At 45.9% G+C, this 15,653-nt stretch overlaps 1 protein-coding gene across 3 annotated transcripts in view; it reads left to right on the forward strand.

Moving 5' to 3' along the window:
- Window positions 1-15,653, forward strand: part of ATPSCKMT (ATP synthase c subunit lysine N-methyltransferase) — a 73,680-nt gene that overhangs the window by 16,448 nt on the left and 41,579 nt on the right. For all 3 annotated transcript variants that reach the window (XM_030205310.1, XM_030205303.1, XM_030205295.1), the window contains exon 2: window positions 2,861-3,154. In XM_030205310.1, coding sequence (XP_030061170.1) covers window positions 2,873-3,154 — 282 coding nt within the window. In that variant the 5' untranslated portion in view covers window positions 2,861-2,872. The remainder of the gene's footprint in view (window positions 1-2,860; window positions 3,155-15,653) is intronic.

The following is a 15,653-nucleotide window of genomic DNA, read 5'->3' on the forward strand; positions in this document are numbered from 1 at the left end:
GGCTTGTCAGGGAGACCTGTGTACTACAAATGCTGGCTCCTCCCACATCCAAATGGCTAGCATTTGGACATTTTAGACTTAGACGTCTTTGGCTTAGAAAATCAAAGACGTCCAAATCCAAGGATGTCCTTGGTATTTTCGAAACAAAAGATGGACGTCCATCTTTTTTCGAAAATGACCTTTTCCCCGCCTCCGAATTTGGACGTTTTAGAAAGATGTCCAAATTCCAACTTAGCCCCTCTTTGTGGTTCAAACTTTCCAAAAGCCAAGCAGCCTCAAAGAAAATAGAACAGGAATTCTGGAGGCAATGCTGAGCAAAAGTGTGTACTGAGGGTTGATGGTAGTAATCGCTGGCTCCCAGGCCTTAAGTATGCTGAATAGTTATACATTTTGTTTTGGATAACTTCAATGCTGAACACCCTGCCTCTTTCAGAAATACGAGTTCATCACATGGGAATGTGAAAGGGACATCCAGCTTGTGGCTTGTGAGCCAAATGTGGCCTACTTGAGATTTTTCAGAAGAAATTATTTTTTAACCTAATTAACTCACACATGTTTGAAGAACTGCAAAGCTATTTGGTGGATATAAGTCACAGTTCCAGAAAAGATTGATATATTTTGGTGAATAAAACTCTGTGCTATCACAGGCTAAAATATTCATGCAAGCATATTTCACCAGTGGTTATCTATTAAACATAGGGTCCAATTTAAGATTCTCTTTTTAGTTTTTAAAATTTTGATGCAACAGGTATCGAAGATCTTGGCTGCTAAACTTCATTCGACCATTGAGATCTGAAGGTCGTTTACTGCTTGCTGTACCATCTCCTCATATTATAAAAACAAAAGAGTTCAGGAATACAATTGTTTATATTGTAGGTCCATCATACTGGAATAAGCTACCTCTTAGAATTAAAAAGGTTTGGGATCTGAATTAATTTAAGAAAGAACTGAAAACTCTTCTTTTCCTGCAAGCATTTAATGGGGATAATGATTGATGTTTTGTTTCTTTTGAGAATGTTTAGCAATGATATGGTTTTAATAAGGAGGGGTGGTAACTGACAGAGATCTGGGGGCGGGGGTATTTATTTTTGAAGAAGTGACATGGGCTATCTTACAAAATGGCAAGCTGCACCAATATTCTTAGAAAATTAAAAGTAACAATAGAAGAAGAATCCAAATAAAACATTGATATCTATTACTCTTTAAAAGCCTGGGAAAAAAGCCAGGGCTAAAAGTCAAAAAGATCCCAAGTGAGATGTATCTCCTTAGGGAGGGAATTCAGTAAACTAAGACAAGACTTCCCAAACCTGTCCTGGGGACTCCACAGCCAGACATGTTTTCAGGATATCCACAATGAATATGCATGAGACACGTTTGCATTTACTGGGTTCCAGTGTATTCAGACTTTTCTCATACATGTTCAATGTGGATATCATGAAAACCCTTTGGGTGGAGGAGTGGCCTAGTGGTTAGGGTGGTGGACTTTGGTCCTGAGGAACTGAGTTCAATTCCCAGCACAGGCAGCTCCTTGTGACTCTGGGCAAGTCACTTAACCCTCCATTGCCTGCCGCATAGAGCCTGCCATGAGTGGGAAAGCGCGGGGTACAAATGTAACAAAAAAAAAAAAAAAGACAGGTTTGGAAAGCCCTGAACTAATAGCTGCCCCTGAGAGAACTCAATGGGGAAAATTTATAAGCAACTTGAACACGTAGAACAGTGTTGAACATGCTCAGGTAGATACTTATAAAATTGCACAAATGTAGATGATCAGAAAATATAGTGCCAACGTTTTATGTAATAAATATGTACTCAGATTTGTAACTGTGAGAGTAGGTAGAGCTTTAAAGAACTGTAAACATTAGCATCCCACAAATGAAAGCATAATCAGAAAAAAGGGATTTTGTCTTGTCAACCAAATTTTTTTTTCCTGTGCTAATACTGGTGTCTTAACTTATGCTAAACTATGAAGCAGAGCAATACTGAGAGCTGCATGATTAATGAACATTTTTTTTTACATGGGGGTAAGAAGTGGCACATCCTTCTCATAGGCTGCTAATAGTGTTTCATAAATAGCATTTTGATGAGCTTGAATGGCTGCCTTGCAAGAAAAACACTGTCAAACTCTTTAATGACTAATGGCAGAGATAGCACCACAAAATCCTCCTGGCCCTTCATTCACAAGGTTGTTGTCATCACATTTTAATCAGTAAAAAGGTCGTGGGTGTTTCATGAGACACAACAGAGAGTATCCTAAGGATTCCCTGAACCACCTTGAAAGGGTAATTGCTTGTTTGCATTCTTTGCCTTTATTTCTTCTCATTTGCCTCTCAGATGGTAACTATCATTCATAGTCTAAGTAATTTCCCGTGTTTTGCTCTTGCTCTACACAAATACGCTGTTAATGTTTCTGTATGCCTTGCTATATATTTTTTACTTTGTACTCACTTTGAAGTACTGCATTTTCTATAGTGCCCTTTATTCATGTAGTTCAATTGTCCCTACCCTTAAGAACTTAATTTATGTGGTTCCATTGTCTCTACCCTTAAGAAATTACAGTATCAGCCTGAGAGCAGGGAAGTTAAATAACATGTTCCAGGTCCCACAGGGACTGAACTGGGATCTCCTCGGGCCATAGCTCTGTGCTCTGACCTCTGTACTCCACTGCTTGCCCTAATGGCAGAATATACTGCATGAATCACAGTCATACTACATACTATAAAACTGGCAATATACATTTTTGTTTTTTTTTTAGAAAAAATATTTTGCAAGTTTCTCTCAAGAAAGTCACAAACTATAGAAATCACAACAACATCTAGGTTATTTTGAAGATAATGCTCTTCACAAAGTCTTTCATTCTCAGGTTGCAGCAGTGATGCCCAAAGTACCAGAGGAAGGAGGCTGTCCAAAAGACGACTTCCACCTGAAACCTACCACTGGCACAAAGAGAAGAACATGGGGCTTGGTGGTTACTGGGGTTGTCGGAGGTTCGCTGATAGCAGTCTATGCTGTTGCCATGCCCTTCGTAACCCCAGCACTGAGAAGGGTTTGTCTGCCTTTCGTACCTGCAACTTCTACTCAGATTGAAAATGTTTTGAAAATGCTGCGCACTAGAAGTGGATCTGTCGTTGACATTGGCAGTGGCGATGGACGTATTGTAAGTTATAGATTAGATGTTCTTAATCATTTTGATCATTATTAATTAAAAAAGCCCCTGTGTTTATTTGCATATGTTTATATGTGTTTAAATATATTCCTTTATTAACACGGGGGCCTATGTCTGCAAATTTCCATGTTAGGAGTTACGGACCAAGAAAGGGATCTGGGTGTCGTCGTCGATAACACACTGAAACCTTCTGCTCAGTGTGCTGCTGCGGCTAAGAAAGCGAATAGAATGTTGGGTATTATTAGGAAAGGTATGGAAAACAGGTGTGAGGATGTTATAATGCCGTTGTATCGCTCCATGGTGCGACCGCACCTTGAGTATTGTGTTCAATTCTGGTCGCCGCATCTCAAGAAAGATATAGTAGAATTGGAAAAGGTGCAGCGAAGGGCGACTAAAATGATAGCGGGGATGGGACGACTTCCCTATGAAGAAAGACTAAGGAGGCTAGGGCTATACAGCTTGGAGAAGAGACGGCTGAGGGGAGACATGATAGAGGTATATAAAATAATGAGTGGAGTGGAACAGGTGGATGTGAAGCTTCTGTTCACGCTTTCCAAAAATACTAGGACTAGGGGGCATGCGATGAAACTACAGTGTAGTAAATTTAAAACAAATCGGAGAAAATTTTTCTTCACCCAACATGTAATTAAACTCTGGAATTCGTTGCCGGAGAAAGTGGTGAAGGCGGTTAGCTTAGCAGAGTTTAAAAAGGGGTTGGACGGTTTCCTAAAGGACAAGTCCATAAACCGCTACTAAACGGACTTGGAAAACTCCAAAATTCCAGGAATAACATGTATAGAATGTTTGTACGTTTGGGAAGCTTGCCAGGTGCCCTTGGCCTGGATTGGCCGCTGTCGTGGACAGGATGCTGGGCTCGATGGACCCTTGGTCTTTTCCCAGTATGGCATTACTTATGTACTTATGTACTTATGTTAAATGATGGGTATGGGTCATGTATGAATGACACTTTCATATTTAGTGACCAGAGAATCCACAGGAGCTAGTGTTTCAGAACAAAAACTTCCTTTGTTCTTAAGTTTATTTTGTCTTCAAGCATTTCTTTCTGTGGAAGCTCGGATTATGAATTTGGCAGGTTGCAGGATCCAAGGCAGCATAGATTTACCAGAGGGAGTTTGTGTCGGGCAGTATATCTATTTCTTTGTCTGCAACCCTTGAGAATTGAATTGAATTGCATAGGAGGTAAATAATTAAACTGAGCAGCCTGGAAGAGAGCCCCAGAGTGGAGGACTGGCTTAGAAACCGATTGAAGGAGAAACAACAATGTGTTGATAGATGGTGTTAACTTTGAAGAAAGGAAGGTGATCAGTGGTGTGCCTCAGGGATCAGTCCTGTTGTGAGCAGTAGGGATAAGAAGAAAAAGTTTGTATTTCTGCAGGTGACCTAAGATCTGCAACATAGTGAGCATGCCTAAGGGAGTAAATGGAATGAGAAGGGATGTAAGAAACCTTTAGAGAATGGTTCACTGTTTGGCAGCTAAGCTTCATGCAAAAGTAATGCAGTTACAGTACACATTCTGGGGGCAATTATCACTGGCTGTCTGGTAGGAGTCTATTCTATAAAGCAGTGTTTGTCAATGTTTTTGTGACCCTGACCCCATGATAGCAGCCAGATAAAATTGAGTGACCCCTGCGGAGGTGCAGAATAATAATGCACCTATGGAGAACCCACCCAAGTTGTGTCCCCCTTTCGGGGTCCTAACCCACAGTTTGGGAAGCTGTGCTATAAAAGAGTGTAGGCACCTGGTTTCCTTTATAGAGTACTAGCCTGAATATAAACAAGCTTAATATTTAGGTCCGAGCACTTATACCAGCTATACAGCTGGCGTAAGCATGTGTACCTAAGTGCTGGAGATACACACATTATAGTGTACTGTACGTTATGCCCTTAAGTGTGAGTCCTGTTCATGCTGCCTATCAAATATGCGCTATGTAAGATACACGTGTATTTACAGAATAGTGCTAAGGTGGAATTTTGGCGTTTACACACATTTGCAAATAAGCCATTATTAAAATAAATTACACATGTAATTAGTGCATAACCATTAGCACAGTGGTTCCCAAACCTGGTCCTGGACGCACCCCAGCAGGACAGAAGGGGTGGGAAGGTACCGGAAATCTGCCACCCCAAAACCAGAGATGCCAAGGGTGGCCCATCCCAAAGCCGGAGATTTATCACCGCAATGCTGGAAATTTAAGGCCAATGAATGAGATTTCTCTCATGGGCCCCTGCCATGTCTTAAACCAGCTCTAGCATATGTATATTCCAAACACTGATATATTCTAATCAATAAACAGAAAATAAAAAAACGTTAAGAGAAATCAGAGGAAAGCAGAAAGTAGATTTGGGACCAACATGATTAGAAAAATAAAATTGCCGCCATGTTGAACATCTCTTCCCTCTATGTCCCTATTCTTGCCTTTTCAAACATAACTTTTCTGTGTCCATATGCCTACCCTCCCCAACATGCCAGTATTTCTCATCCTGTCCTCCATCAGGCCAGCATCTCTCCCTCTTTTCCCTCCTTCTGCCCCCCCCCCCCCGGGGTCCAGCATTCCTCTCTCCTCCCTTGCTCCTGTTCCACCTCCCCTTCGGAGTTCCAGCACAAATCCCTCTTCCTTCTTTCCCCACCACCCTGGCATCTCTTTCTCTCTCCCTCTCTCCCTCTAACATCCTGGCATCTCTTTCTCTCTCACTCCCCCCTCACCACCATCCTGACTTCTCTTTCTCTCACCTCCCCTTGACACTTTCTCCTTTTTCTTCTCCCGCTCCCCAGCTGGCATCTCTGAATTTCTTGGCTCCTGTGGTCTATCTAACTTGCTTAAGGCCACTGCCTATAGTTCTGAACAGATCCTGCTTCTGGCCAATGCGGGGCCTTTCTTCTGCCACTCCTGCCTCCAGAAACCGGAAATATCGTAAGAGGAGGTGGGAGCTGCAGAAGAAAGACCCTGCATTGGCCAGAAGCAGCGTCTGTTCAGCGTCCTGGGTGGTGGCCTTAAGCGAGTTTGGTGGACCATAGGAGCGATCAGCAATGCGTGAGATTGTAACGGTTATGCATGCGAGCTGGAGAAGGGGTCTGAATGTGTGTGTCACAAGCCAAATGCAAGTGATTTGTCATGTCTGCCCAAAACTTTGCTGACTTAGGGCCAGATGCAGTAAACTTAACAAGCCATTCATCCTCACTTTAATATTCCCTTTTCTCTTGTTTGTTCTGTCTGTCCTGATTAGATTGTAAGCTCTGTTGAGCAGGGACTGTCTCTTCATGTTCAAGTGTACAGCGCTGCGTACGTCTAGTAGTGCTTTAGAAATGATAAGTAGTAGTAGTAAGTAGTAAACCGTGGCATGCACTAAATGGTTCTCCGAGCCATTTTCCGATCAGGGTAGCAGCTAACGAAAACGGAATGCAGATGAGCAAATTAGTACCCCAATGTGTATAAATCGTATTGTAATGAGATGCACTACCGTTTTCTGATTGCCTAACCATGGAAAATCTAACGGGAGGTCTGTACCTCTCGTTGGGGCTGTGCAGCCTCTAAAAACTTCTATAAATGTAACCCACCCCAAAAAAAATTGTGAAAAAAAACGTCCAAGTGCTTGTCAGGGACGTCCTTCACTGCCTAGCCACGTCCAAGTGCTCATCAGGGACGTCTAACGAGCTGGACGTCTTCCTGCAACTTTTGTGATGGGTGTCCTTCTTGGACGTGTTTTTCTTACCTGCAATTAGGAAGGACTTCTCTGAAGAAAAAAAAAAAAGGACGTCCCTGTTTTTCTTACCTGCCTAAACTGACCACAACCACAGTTCTCTCAACAGTCCCCTCCAAGGTTGTTTTCTGCTTGTGCCCCCCTCCCCCCCCCACAAGATCGGGATGTGCGAGCATATCCAAATCAAAACGTTTTGGATGTCCCTCCTTCCAGGTCTCTCTCAGCCAATCCCAGCGCGTTTAGCTGATACTGGCAACTGATATTGACAATTTGTTTTACACTGACCATGTTTCCCTTTATCCTTTTTGCTACCCCATATCCATTCCTTCCATCTTCTTACGCCTACGTCTCAACGCTCAACTCCTTCTGCGCTCAATTCCTTCTATGTTCAATTTACTTATCCGTTAACCCATTTAATTTTGCGTTTACTACAAACTGTATAGTCTTCTTACAACTTTGTAATTCTTTATATTGTTACTAAGTAAGCCGCATTGAGCCTGCCATGTGTGAGAAAGCGTGGGGTACAAATGCGATAAATAAATAAATAAGGACGCCCATCACAAAAGCTGCAGGAAGACCTCCAGCTCCCCGTGTTAGACTGTTAGACTCCATGATGAGCACTTGGATTTTTTTTTTTTCTTCAGAGAAGTCCTTCTTCCTAATTGCCTGATGTAAGCCTGCCTTTAACATGCAAAGCAGTAAACAATGGAAATGTTAAGAGCAGTAGCACTTAAATTAACTGGGGCTCTTTTCAGCACTGTTTCTTTTCTGAGGTTTCAGGCTGCTGACAAGTTTCAGGGACGTCTTTTTTTGTTGTTGTTGTTTTTTTTGGCTGCTCTGCGCATGCTCAACCGACTGGCTTCCGAGGGCATAGAGAATGCAAGTAAACTACAACGAGCAGCTCATTTGCATTCCCTTTCCTTGATGCATGGCCATTCCCTACCAATTTGTTATGGAATCGGTAAGGGAAGGGCTCTTCCGAGGACCTTAGTGCATCTGCCCCTTAAGCTCAGACTGTGGTAGGGCTGTGGGTAAATCTGGACCTTCCTCCTGGGCTTGGTCGTGAAAGTTGAAAGAGTAATGGCTGTGAAAGTTTACATGAGAGGAGGTGGGACTAGCACAGGAAACAATGGCGGGCAGGAAGAGAGCTGTGGTCCCGCGCATCTTCTTTAGGTTATTTATTAGCGCGGCTCGGCAGAGCAGCAAAAGGAGGGAGGGAGGAAAATTGTGCTGCTTGACATCGGTACATGGAAGGGGAGAAAGAAACCGGGTAATACGAGATGGGTGGGGAGGGGGGTAAGACTGAATGGGATGCACGGACACTGGGGGGTCTGAGCCAACATTTGGGGAGCCTGAGTCCCTGAGGCCCACTGTGGCTATGCCCCTGCCTGAATGTAACTTGCCTTGAGCTACTGAGAAGGGTGTGTTCTAACTCCAAAATAACAAAGTAAATGAAAGCAGAAAAGGGACAACTAGTCCATTGAGACTGCTCTTTCCACACTGCCAAGCGTGTATTTCAGCTGCCAGCTATAGAGAGCTCTTGCAAGATAGCTCTCCTTTCCAAGTCAGCCTTTTTGATCTTCTTCCTCTGCATTGTCTTGCGTCGATGAGCATGCAAGATCTCCACTTAACTCCTTTCAATGTCCACCTTTCCTATGTTCGGAACACCTGGCATCCTAGGTCCCCTCTGCAGCTTGCTAGACACACCCAGCTATGCATACAGCTGTGATTCTACAAGCACTTCTAGTTAATATGAAATAATAAATTGGAGTTGATGTTGAAATATTTGATTATATGACTGTTTTTTTTGTAGTTAGTCAAGCGCTATGAATTTTCATTTGCCGTTTTGCTAAAAGTTACTCAGTGACAGTCCTAACTTGACCCTTTGGATTTGGCAGGAGCAGCAGACAACAGATTAAGGTTGTTTAAATGATCTTGTGGTCATAATTCTTCTTTCTTGACATATTTTAAAATATTTATTTATTTAAGATCATTTATAAAACTGCTAATCCAGAAATAACTCATAGCGGCATATATCTGTGACATACAGCACGCAATTTATTTAAAGAGTTATTTGTGCTATCGGTATACAAAGAGCAGGGAGTTTTCAGTTGTGGCTGAGTGGTCGCTCAGCTGCCTTCGGGGATAAAATGTTTCTGTGCGTGTCAGTTCGTGAAGCAGGAATAATGAGAGTGGCTCCTGATCAGTAACACAGTGCCAGAAAGGGTTTTAATGACATGCAGAGGCAGCGTGTGCTTGAAATGATGTCCTGGTGTTAGCAGTACTATCTATGAGTCTTTAATCTTTTCAACTTTATTGATTTAATACATTTGTATATTACCTTTAATCTAAGCCTCTCCTGCTCTCAGTCTTGCATGTGCAAAGGAGTTTATGAAACTGATTGCTGTTTTGACACTTATACCTATTTCAGAGTTTGGCTGGAACTACAAAGGGGAGTTAGTATTTATTTTGATAAAAGGCATATTAATCCAGTGTGGTACATATACAATTAGATGAACAGTATGTATAATCCAAGATTAATTGAAGATTCAGATATCAAAACAAGAGTGGAAGGCACTGAAGGATTACATCGAGAGCCAGAGGACCTGAGTGGCAGGCTTCAGCAGGAAAGCAAAGCTATCAGGCATTTGAAAGCAAGCCTATCATTGTCCCAGATAGAGGACTGATTGCTTTATTTAGTAAGAGGGCAAGCAATAGGTCGTATGCCACTTTCAGTTATTTGTACTGGGGCCAGCACTGGACATTAGAAATCTGAAGTCAAAAATAAACTTGGCATAATTTTGAGCTGTTGAATGAAATGGCCCGGAAAGTGGCATGAAAATGTTGAGTATCAGGCTGAGTTGCTTACTCTGTCTTGCAGCACAGAAACTCAAAGGGATCAAGGAGCATAGCCATACTTTCTAGATATTAACTCTCCCCTTTCCACTAGTGACTGGGGGCCAGATGCACTAAACTTAACGAGCCATTAACGAGCAAGTAGTAAACCGTGGCATGCACTAAAGGCTTCTCCGAGCCATTTTCCAATCACGGTAGCAGCTAACGAAAACGGAATGCAGTTGATCCAAAGGCTATTGCAAGGCTATTATAATGAGATGCACTATGGTTTTCCTATCCCCTTACCATGAAAAACCTAACGGGAGGTCTACACCTCTCGTTGGGGCAAATCGGAAGAAGAAAATGTCGTCAGGGACATCCTTTTAGGACGTCCTTCCTCTGAAAAAAAAACCCCACGCCAAAGACGTTCTTTTTGGATGTCCTTCACTTAATAAAAACCTGTGCCGCCCGAAAGGAAGACACTGCGCCGCTCACCCCCTCCATGGCCTGCTGCAGGAAGGCTCCAGTGTGGCTCGATCCTAGCAGGAGAGTGCAGTTGAGGACATCCATCCAAAAAGACGTCCTTTTTTAACCCCCCCCCCTCCCCTGCAATAATAAAAACGTCCTTTTTGGACATGCTTCATTCAGCTGAGAGACCTGGAAGTCTCTGAGCCAATCACAGCATGCTTAGCTCAGCTAAACGCGTTGTGATTGGCCCAGAGACTTCCAGGTCTCTCAGCTAAGCGAAGCACGTCCAAAAAGGACGTTTTTATTATTGCGCGGGGGGGGGGGGGGGGAGGTCCAAAAAGGACGTCTTTTTGGATGGACGTCCTCAACTACACTCTCCTGCTAGGATCAAGCCGCTTCGGAGCCTTCCTGCAGCAGGCCGTGGAGGGGTTGAGCGGCGCGGTGTCTTCCTTTCGGGCAGCACAGAGGCGTATTTGGCATGCGCAGAGCAGCCAGCATAACGCTTGGCTGCTCTGCGCATGCTTGACCGGCCGACTGGCCGACTGTATACCAACGGAATAGAGAATGCAAATGAGCTACAACGAGCAGCTCATTTGCATTCCTTTTCCTTGATGCATGCCCGTTCCTTACCGATTTGCTAAGGGAATCGGTAAGGGAAGGGCTTTAACGATTTTTTAGTGCATCTTCCCATTAGTATGCAGCAATGGTAGATTGTCCCCTGAGTCTTGCCCACTTTCATACATGAAACCAGTGGTATGCCTCCCTTTCCAGATGCTGTTCTTGAATCTGACCCCCCCCTGGAGCTCTGTTCTTTGTTTCCTGGAGCTGTTTACTGTGTCCCCCTGGGGCTCTCTGTTGTGTCCCCCCTGGAGCTCTGTACCCCCAGCCAGTTGAGTGTTTCAGGACATCCACAATGAATATGCATTGGATAAATTTGCACGCAATGAGGGAATATATGCAAATCTATCTCATGAATATTCATTGTGGATATGGTAAAAACCCATCTGTCTTGGATCCCCAAGACAGGTTTGGGAGCTTTGTTCTTGTATCTGATTTATATCTTTGATGTATATGAATGTTGCTATTATACCTTTGCTATTACTCCTCTCTATAGTGTATTTTGGTACTTTAGCCCCATTTCATAAGGTTTTCGGTATAGACCCTGTACCATTTTGGTAGCCTCTCTTTGAACTGTCTCCAGCCTACTTCTACTTTTTAGACTCGGTATTCTTAAATGAGCATTCATCATCATTTCCTTTTTTTTCCTACTGGCTATACTTTGGAGGCCAACTGAAATTTGGTTTTGGTTTCAGGTTCGGCACTGAAACTGACCTAAAATACGAGTTTCAGCTGAAAATGAGTGTGCATTTTTGGCAGAAACATAAACCATGTCCCCACCCTTGCCATCCCTACTGCTGCTGCCACAAGTCTGTCGCCCTCTGAGCCAGCCTCCTCCAACAAAAAACCTGTTCCTTTCCTGGGCTGCCCACTAACTCTGCCCTCTTCCTCCCCTTGGTAGGTCCTCCTAGGCCTACCTTTTAAAAGCCCTGGTGGTCTAGTGGCCTCTTCAGGGCTAGAGCATCCCAAGTTGCTACTGCCCCCACTGGCTGTATTGTAAAAATGGTGGCCATGACTTCCTGTGGAGGATGCCGCTGTGGGAAATCGCAGCCGCCATTTTCACAATGCAGCCAATGGAGGCAGGAGCAACTCGGGATGCTCCTGCCCCAAAGAGGCCACTAGACCACCAGGGCTTTTAAAAGGTTGACCTGGGGGCAGGGCCGTGCCTAGGGTCTCTGGCGCCCCCCTGCAGACTATCAGTTGGCGCCCCCCCCCCCCCGTGAAAATGATCACGCCCCCCCCCCCATGAAAATGATCGCTCACCACTTGCCACACTGAAAGGAATTGTCAGCAATATTCTTAGAAACTAATTGCTATACATTGCAAAATAAGATAGCAGATGTAAATTCTCAAAGTGGACATATTCCAAACGCTAAAATGAAAATAAAATAATTTTTTTCTACCTTGTTGTCTGGTGACTTTCTTTTTTCAATCATGCTGGTCCAGTATCTGATTCTGCTGCTATATGTCCTCTTAACTCCATTTCCAGGGCTTCCTTTCCATTTATTTCTTTACTTTTCTCCTTTCTTCTTCATTTCTTGCTCTATATCCATTTCCAGCAATTTCTCCTCTCTCCCTGGGTCCTGCCCTCCCATCCATGTCCATTCTTGTCCCTCTCTGCCCTTCCCTCCTCCATCCATACCCAGCAATCCTCCTCTCTCCCCTCCCCTCCATTTCCAGCAATTTGTCCTCTCCCTGGGCCCCCATGTCCATCCTTGTCCCTCTCTGCCCTTCCCTCCTCCATCCATAGCCAGCAATCCTTGCCTCCTCTATCCCCTCCCCTCCATTTCCAGCAATTTGTCCTCTCCCTGGGCCCCCATGTCCATCCTTGTCCCTCTCTGCCCTTCCCTCCTCCATCCATAGCCAGCAATCCTCTCTCCCCTCCCCTTCCCTTCCAGCAATTTGTCCTCTCCCTGGGCCCTGCCCTCCCATCCATGCCTCTCTGCCCTTCCCTCCGCACCCTGGGGCCTTTAAATCTTTTACTTCCGGTCGCAGCAGCGTCAGTGAAAGCGGAGCGCTGCCGACGTCTCCCTTCCCTTTGCGCTCTTGGTTCCCTCAGTGTCCGCCTTCTTCTGACGTCAGAAGAAGGCGGGACACTGAGGGAACCAACGAGTGCAAGGGAAGGGAGACGTCGGCAGCAGTGGCGTAGCTAGGGTAGTTGACACCCGGGGCCGGTCATTGTTTAACACCCCCCCCCCCCCCAATCCAGTACTAGGCATACCGAGAATACAAAACACTCACGACCTATAGAGCAATTTTACCATACCATAAGCAGTCATTTCTACGAGTTACACAAGGAAAAGGAAAGCATCTTAAACACTACAGTGAGCACTAGAACATCAATTCACCTATTGTAAAACGAAACCAGACAGAATAGTACAGATCGTAGATCCTGCACAGTCAATGCCAACTGAAAGCCATGTCTTTTTCAAACACAGATACACCCTAATCCACTATAGGATAAGTAATCATAAACTTTCTATTTAGACAAAAATTAAACTGAACCCCCAATGCCAGACTCTGCATACAATGCAACACCACAGAAACAGAAAATGTCCCCTAGTACTGTGCAAAATATAAAGACAGCAGATGTAAATTTGAAAAAACAAATACCAATCACCACTTTACAAATTAACAAATAGAAATAAAACAAATACAGAAAATAAAATAATACCATTTTATTGGACTAATACATTTAGCTTCCAGAGGCCAAAATCTCCTTCCTCAGGTCAATACAGTATAGTGCTGTTACAGTATCCTATCCTGATCTGAGGAAGGGGGTTTTGTTCTCTGAAAGTTAAGTCAAAATGTATTAAAATTAGTACAATAAAAAGATTACCTTATTTACATGTTCTATTTATAAACATTTATTAACACAGCTAAAATACTATATCCTAAAGCAAAATAATAAAAATATATATTTACAGTTTGTTGTCTTTGGTTTCTGCTTTCCTTATCTTCTTTTCACCGTCTTCCTTCCATCCAGCATCTGTCTTCGCTCTCTCTCTGCTCTCAAGTGTCTGCCCTCTCTAATGTCCCTTCCATCCACATCTGCCCTCTATTTCTGCACCTTCCATCCACCATCTGCCCCAGTCTGCCATCTCTCTCTCCCCCTTCCATCCACCATCTGCCCTCTCTCTCTCCTTTCCCTCTAGCATTTGCCCTCTATCTCTGCCCCCTTCCATCCACTGTCTGCTCTTTCACTCCCTTCTATCCACTGTCTGCCCTTTCTCTCTGCTCCTTCGATTCACCATTTGCCCTCTCTCTTTCCCCCTCCCATCCATTCAGGGTCTGCCCTCCCTCTCACTCCCCATTCCATCCAGGATCTATCCCCCCTCTCTCACTGCCCCCTCTTTTCGGCTCCCAGTTCCCACCTGCGGCTGCCCCTAGTTCCAGATCCATTGATTCTCCCATCCACCCCTGCCCCAGGCATGACCCCATTCTCCCTCCTGCTCACTTTTCAGACCCCAGTTCCAGCTCCATGCCCCTTCTCCCATCTGTCTCCCACCCAGTCCCTTCTGCCCATCCGAGTCCCCCTCACCCCATCTGTCTCCCACCCAGTCCCTTCTGCTATCCAAGTGCCCCCACCCTCCCCCCATCATCTGTCTCCCACCCAGTCCCTTCTGCCCATCCGAGTCCCCCTCACCCCATCTGTCTCCCACCCAGTCCCTTCTGCTATCCAAGTGCCCCCCACCCTCACCCCATCTGTCTCCCACCCAGTCCCTTCTGTCCATCCGAGTCCCCCTCACCCCATCTGTCTCCCACCCAGTCCCTTCTGCCCATCCGAGTCCCCCTCACCCCATCTGTCTCCCACCCAGTCCCTTCTGCTATCCAAGTGCCCCCCACCCTCACCCCATCTGTCTCCCACCCAGTCCCTTCTGCCCATCCGAGTCCCCCTCACCCCATCTGTCTCCCACCCAGTCCCTTCTGCCCATCCGAGTCCCCCTCACCCCATCTGTCTCCCACCCAGTCCCTTCTGCTATCCAAGTGCCCCCACCCTCACCCCATCATCTGTCTCCCACCCAGTCCCTTCTGCCCATCCGAGTCCCCCTCACCCCATCTGTCTCCCACCCAGTCCCTTCTGCCCATCCGAGTCCCCCTCACCCCATCTGTCTCCCACCCAGTCCCTTCTGCTATCCAAGTGCCCCCCACCCTCACCCCATCTGTCTCCCACCCAGTCCCTTCTGCCCATCCGAGTCCCCCTCACCCCATCTGTCTCCCACCCAGTCCCTTCTGCCCATCCGAGTCCCCCTCACCCCATCTGTCTCCCACCCAGTCCCTTCTGCTATCCAAGTGCCCCCCACCCTCAACCCATCTGTCTCCCACCCAGTCCCTTCTGCCCATCCGAGTCCCCCTCACCCCATCTGTCTCCCACCCAGTCCCTTCTGCTATCCAAGTGCCCCCACCCTCACCCCATCATCTGTCTCCCACCCAGTCCCTTCTGCCCATCCGAGTCCCCCTCACCCCATCTGTCTCCCACCCAGTCCCTTCTGCCCATCCGAGTCCCCCTCACCCCATCTGTCTCCCACCCAGTCCCTTCTGCTATCCAAGTGCCCCCCACCCTCACCCCATCTGTCTCCCACCCAGTCCCTTCTGCCCATCCGAGTCCCCCTCACCCCATCTGTCTCCCACCGTCCCTTCTGCCCATCCGAGTCCCCCTCACCCCATCTGTCTCCCACCCAGTCCCTTCTGCTATCCAAGTGCCCCCCACCCTCACCCCATCTGTCTCCCACCCAGTCCCTTCTGCCCATCCGAGTCCCCCTCACCCCATCTGTCTCCCACCCAGTCCCTTCTGCTATCCGAGTCCTCCCCCACCTTCACGGTCACCCCATCTGTCCCCCACCCTCAC

The sequence above is a fragment of the Microcaecilia unicolor genome, chromosome 1 (assembly GCF_901765095.1).
Source record: "Microcaecilia unicolor chromosome 1, aMicUni1.1, whole genome shotgun sequence".
Taxonomy (NCBI): domain Eukaryota; kingdom Metazoa; phylum Chordata; class Amphibia; order Gymnophiona; family Siphonopidae; genus Microcaecilia; species Microcaecilia unicolor.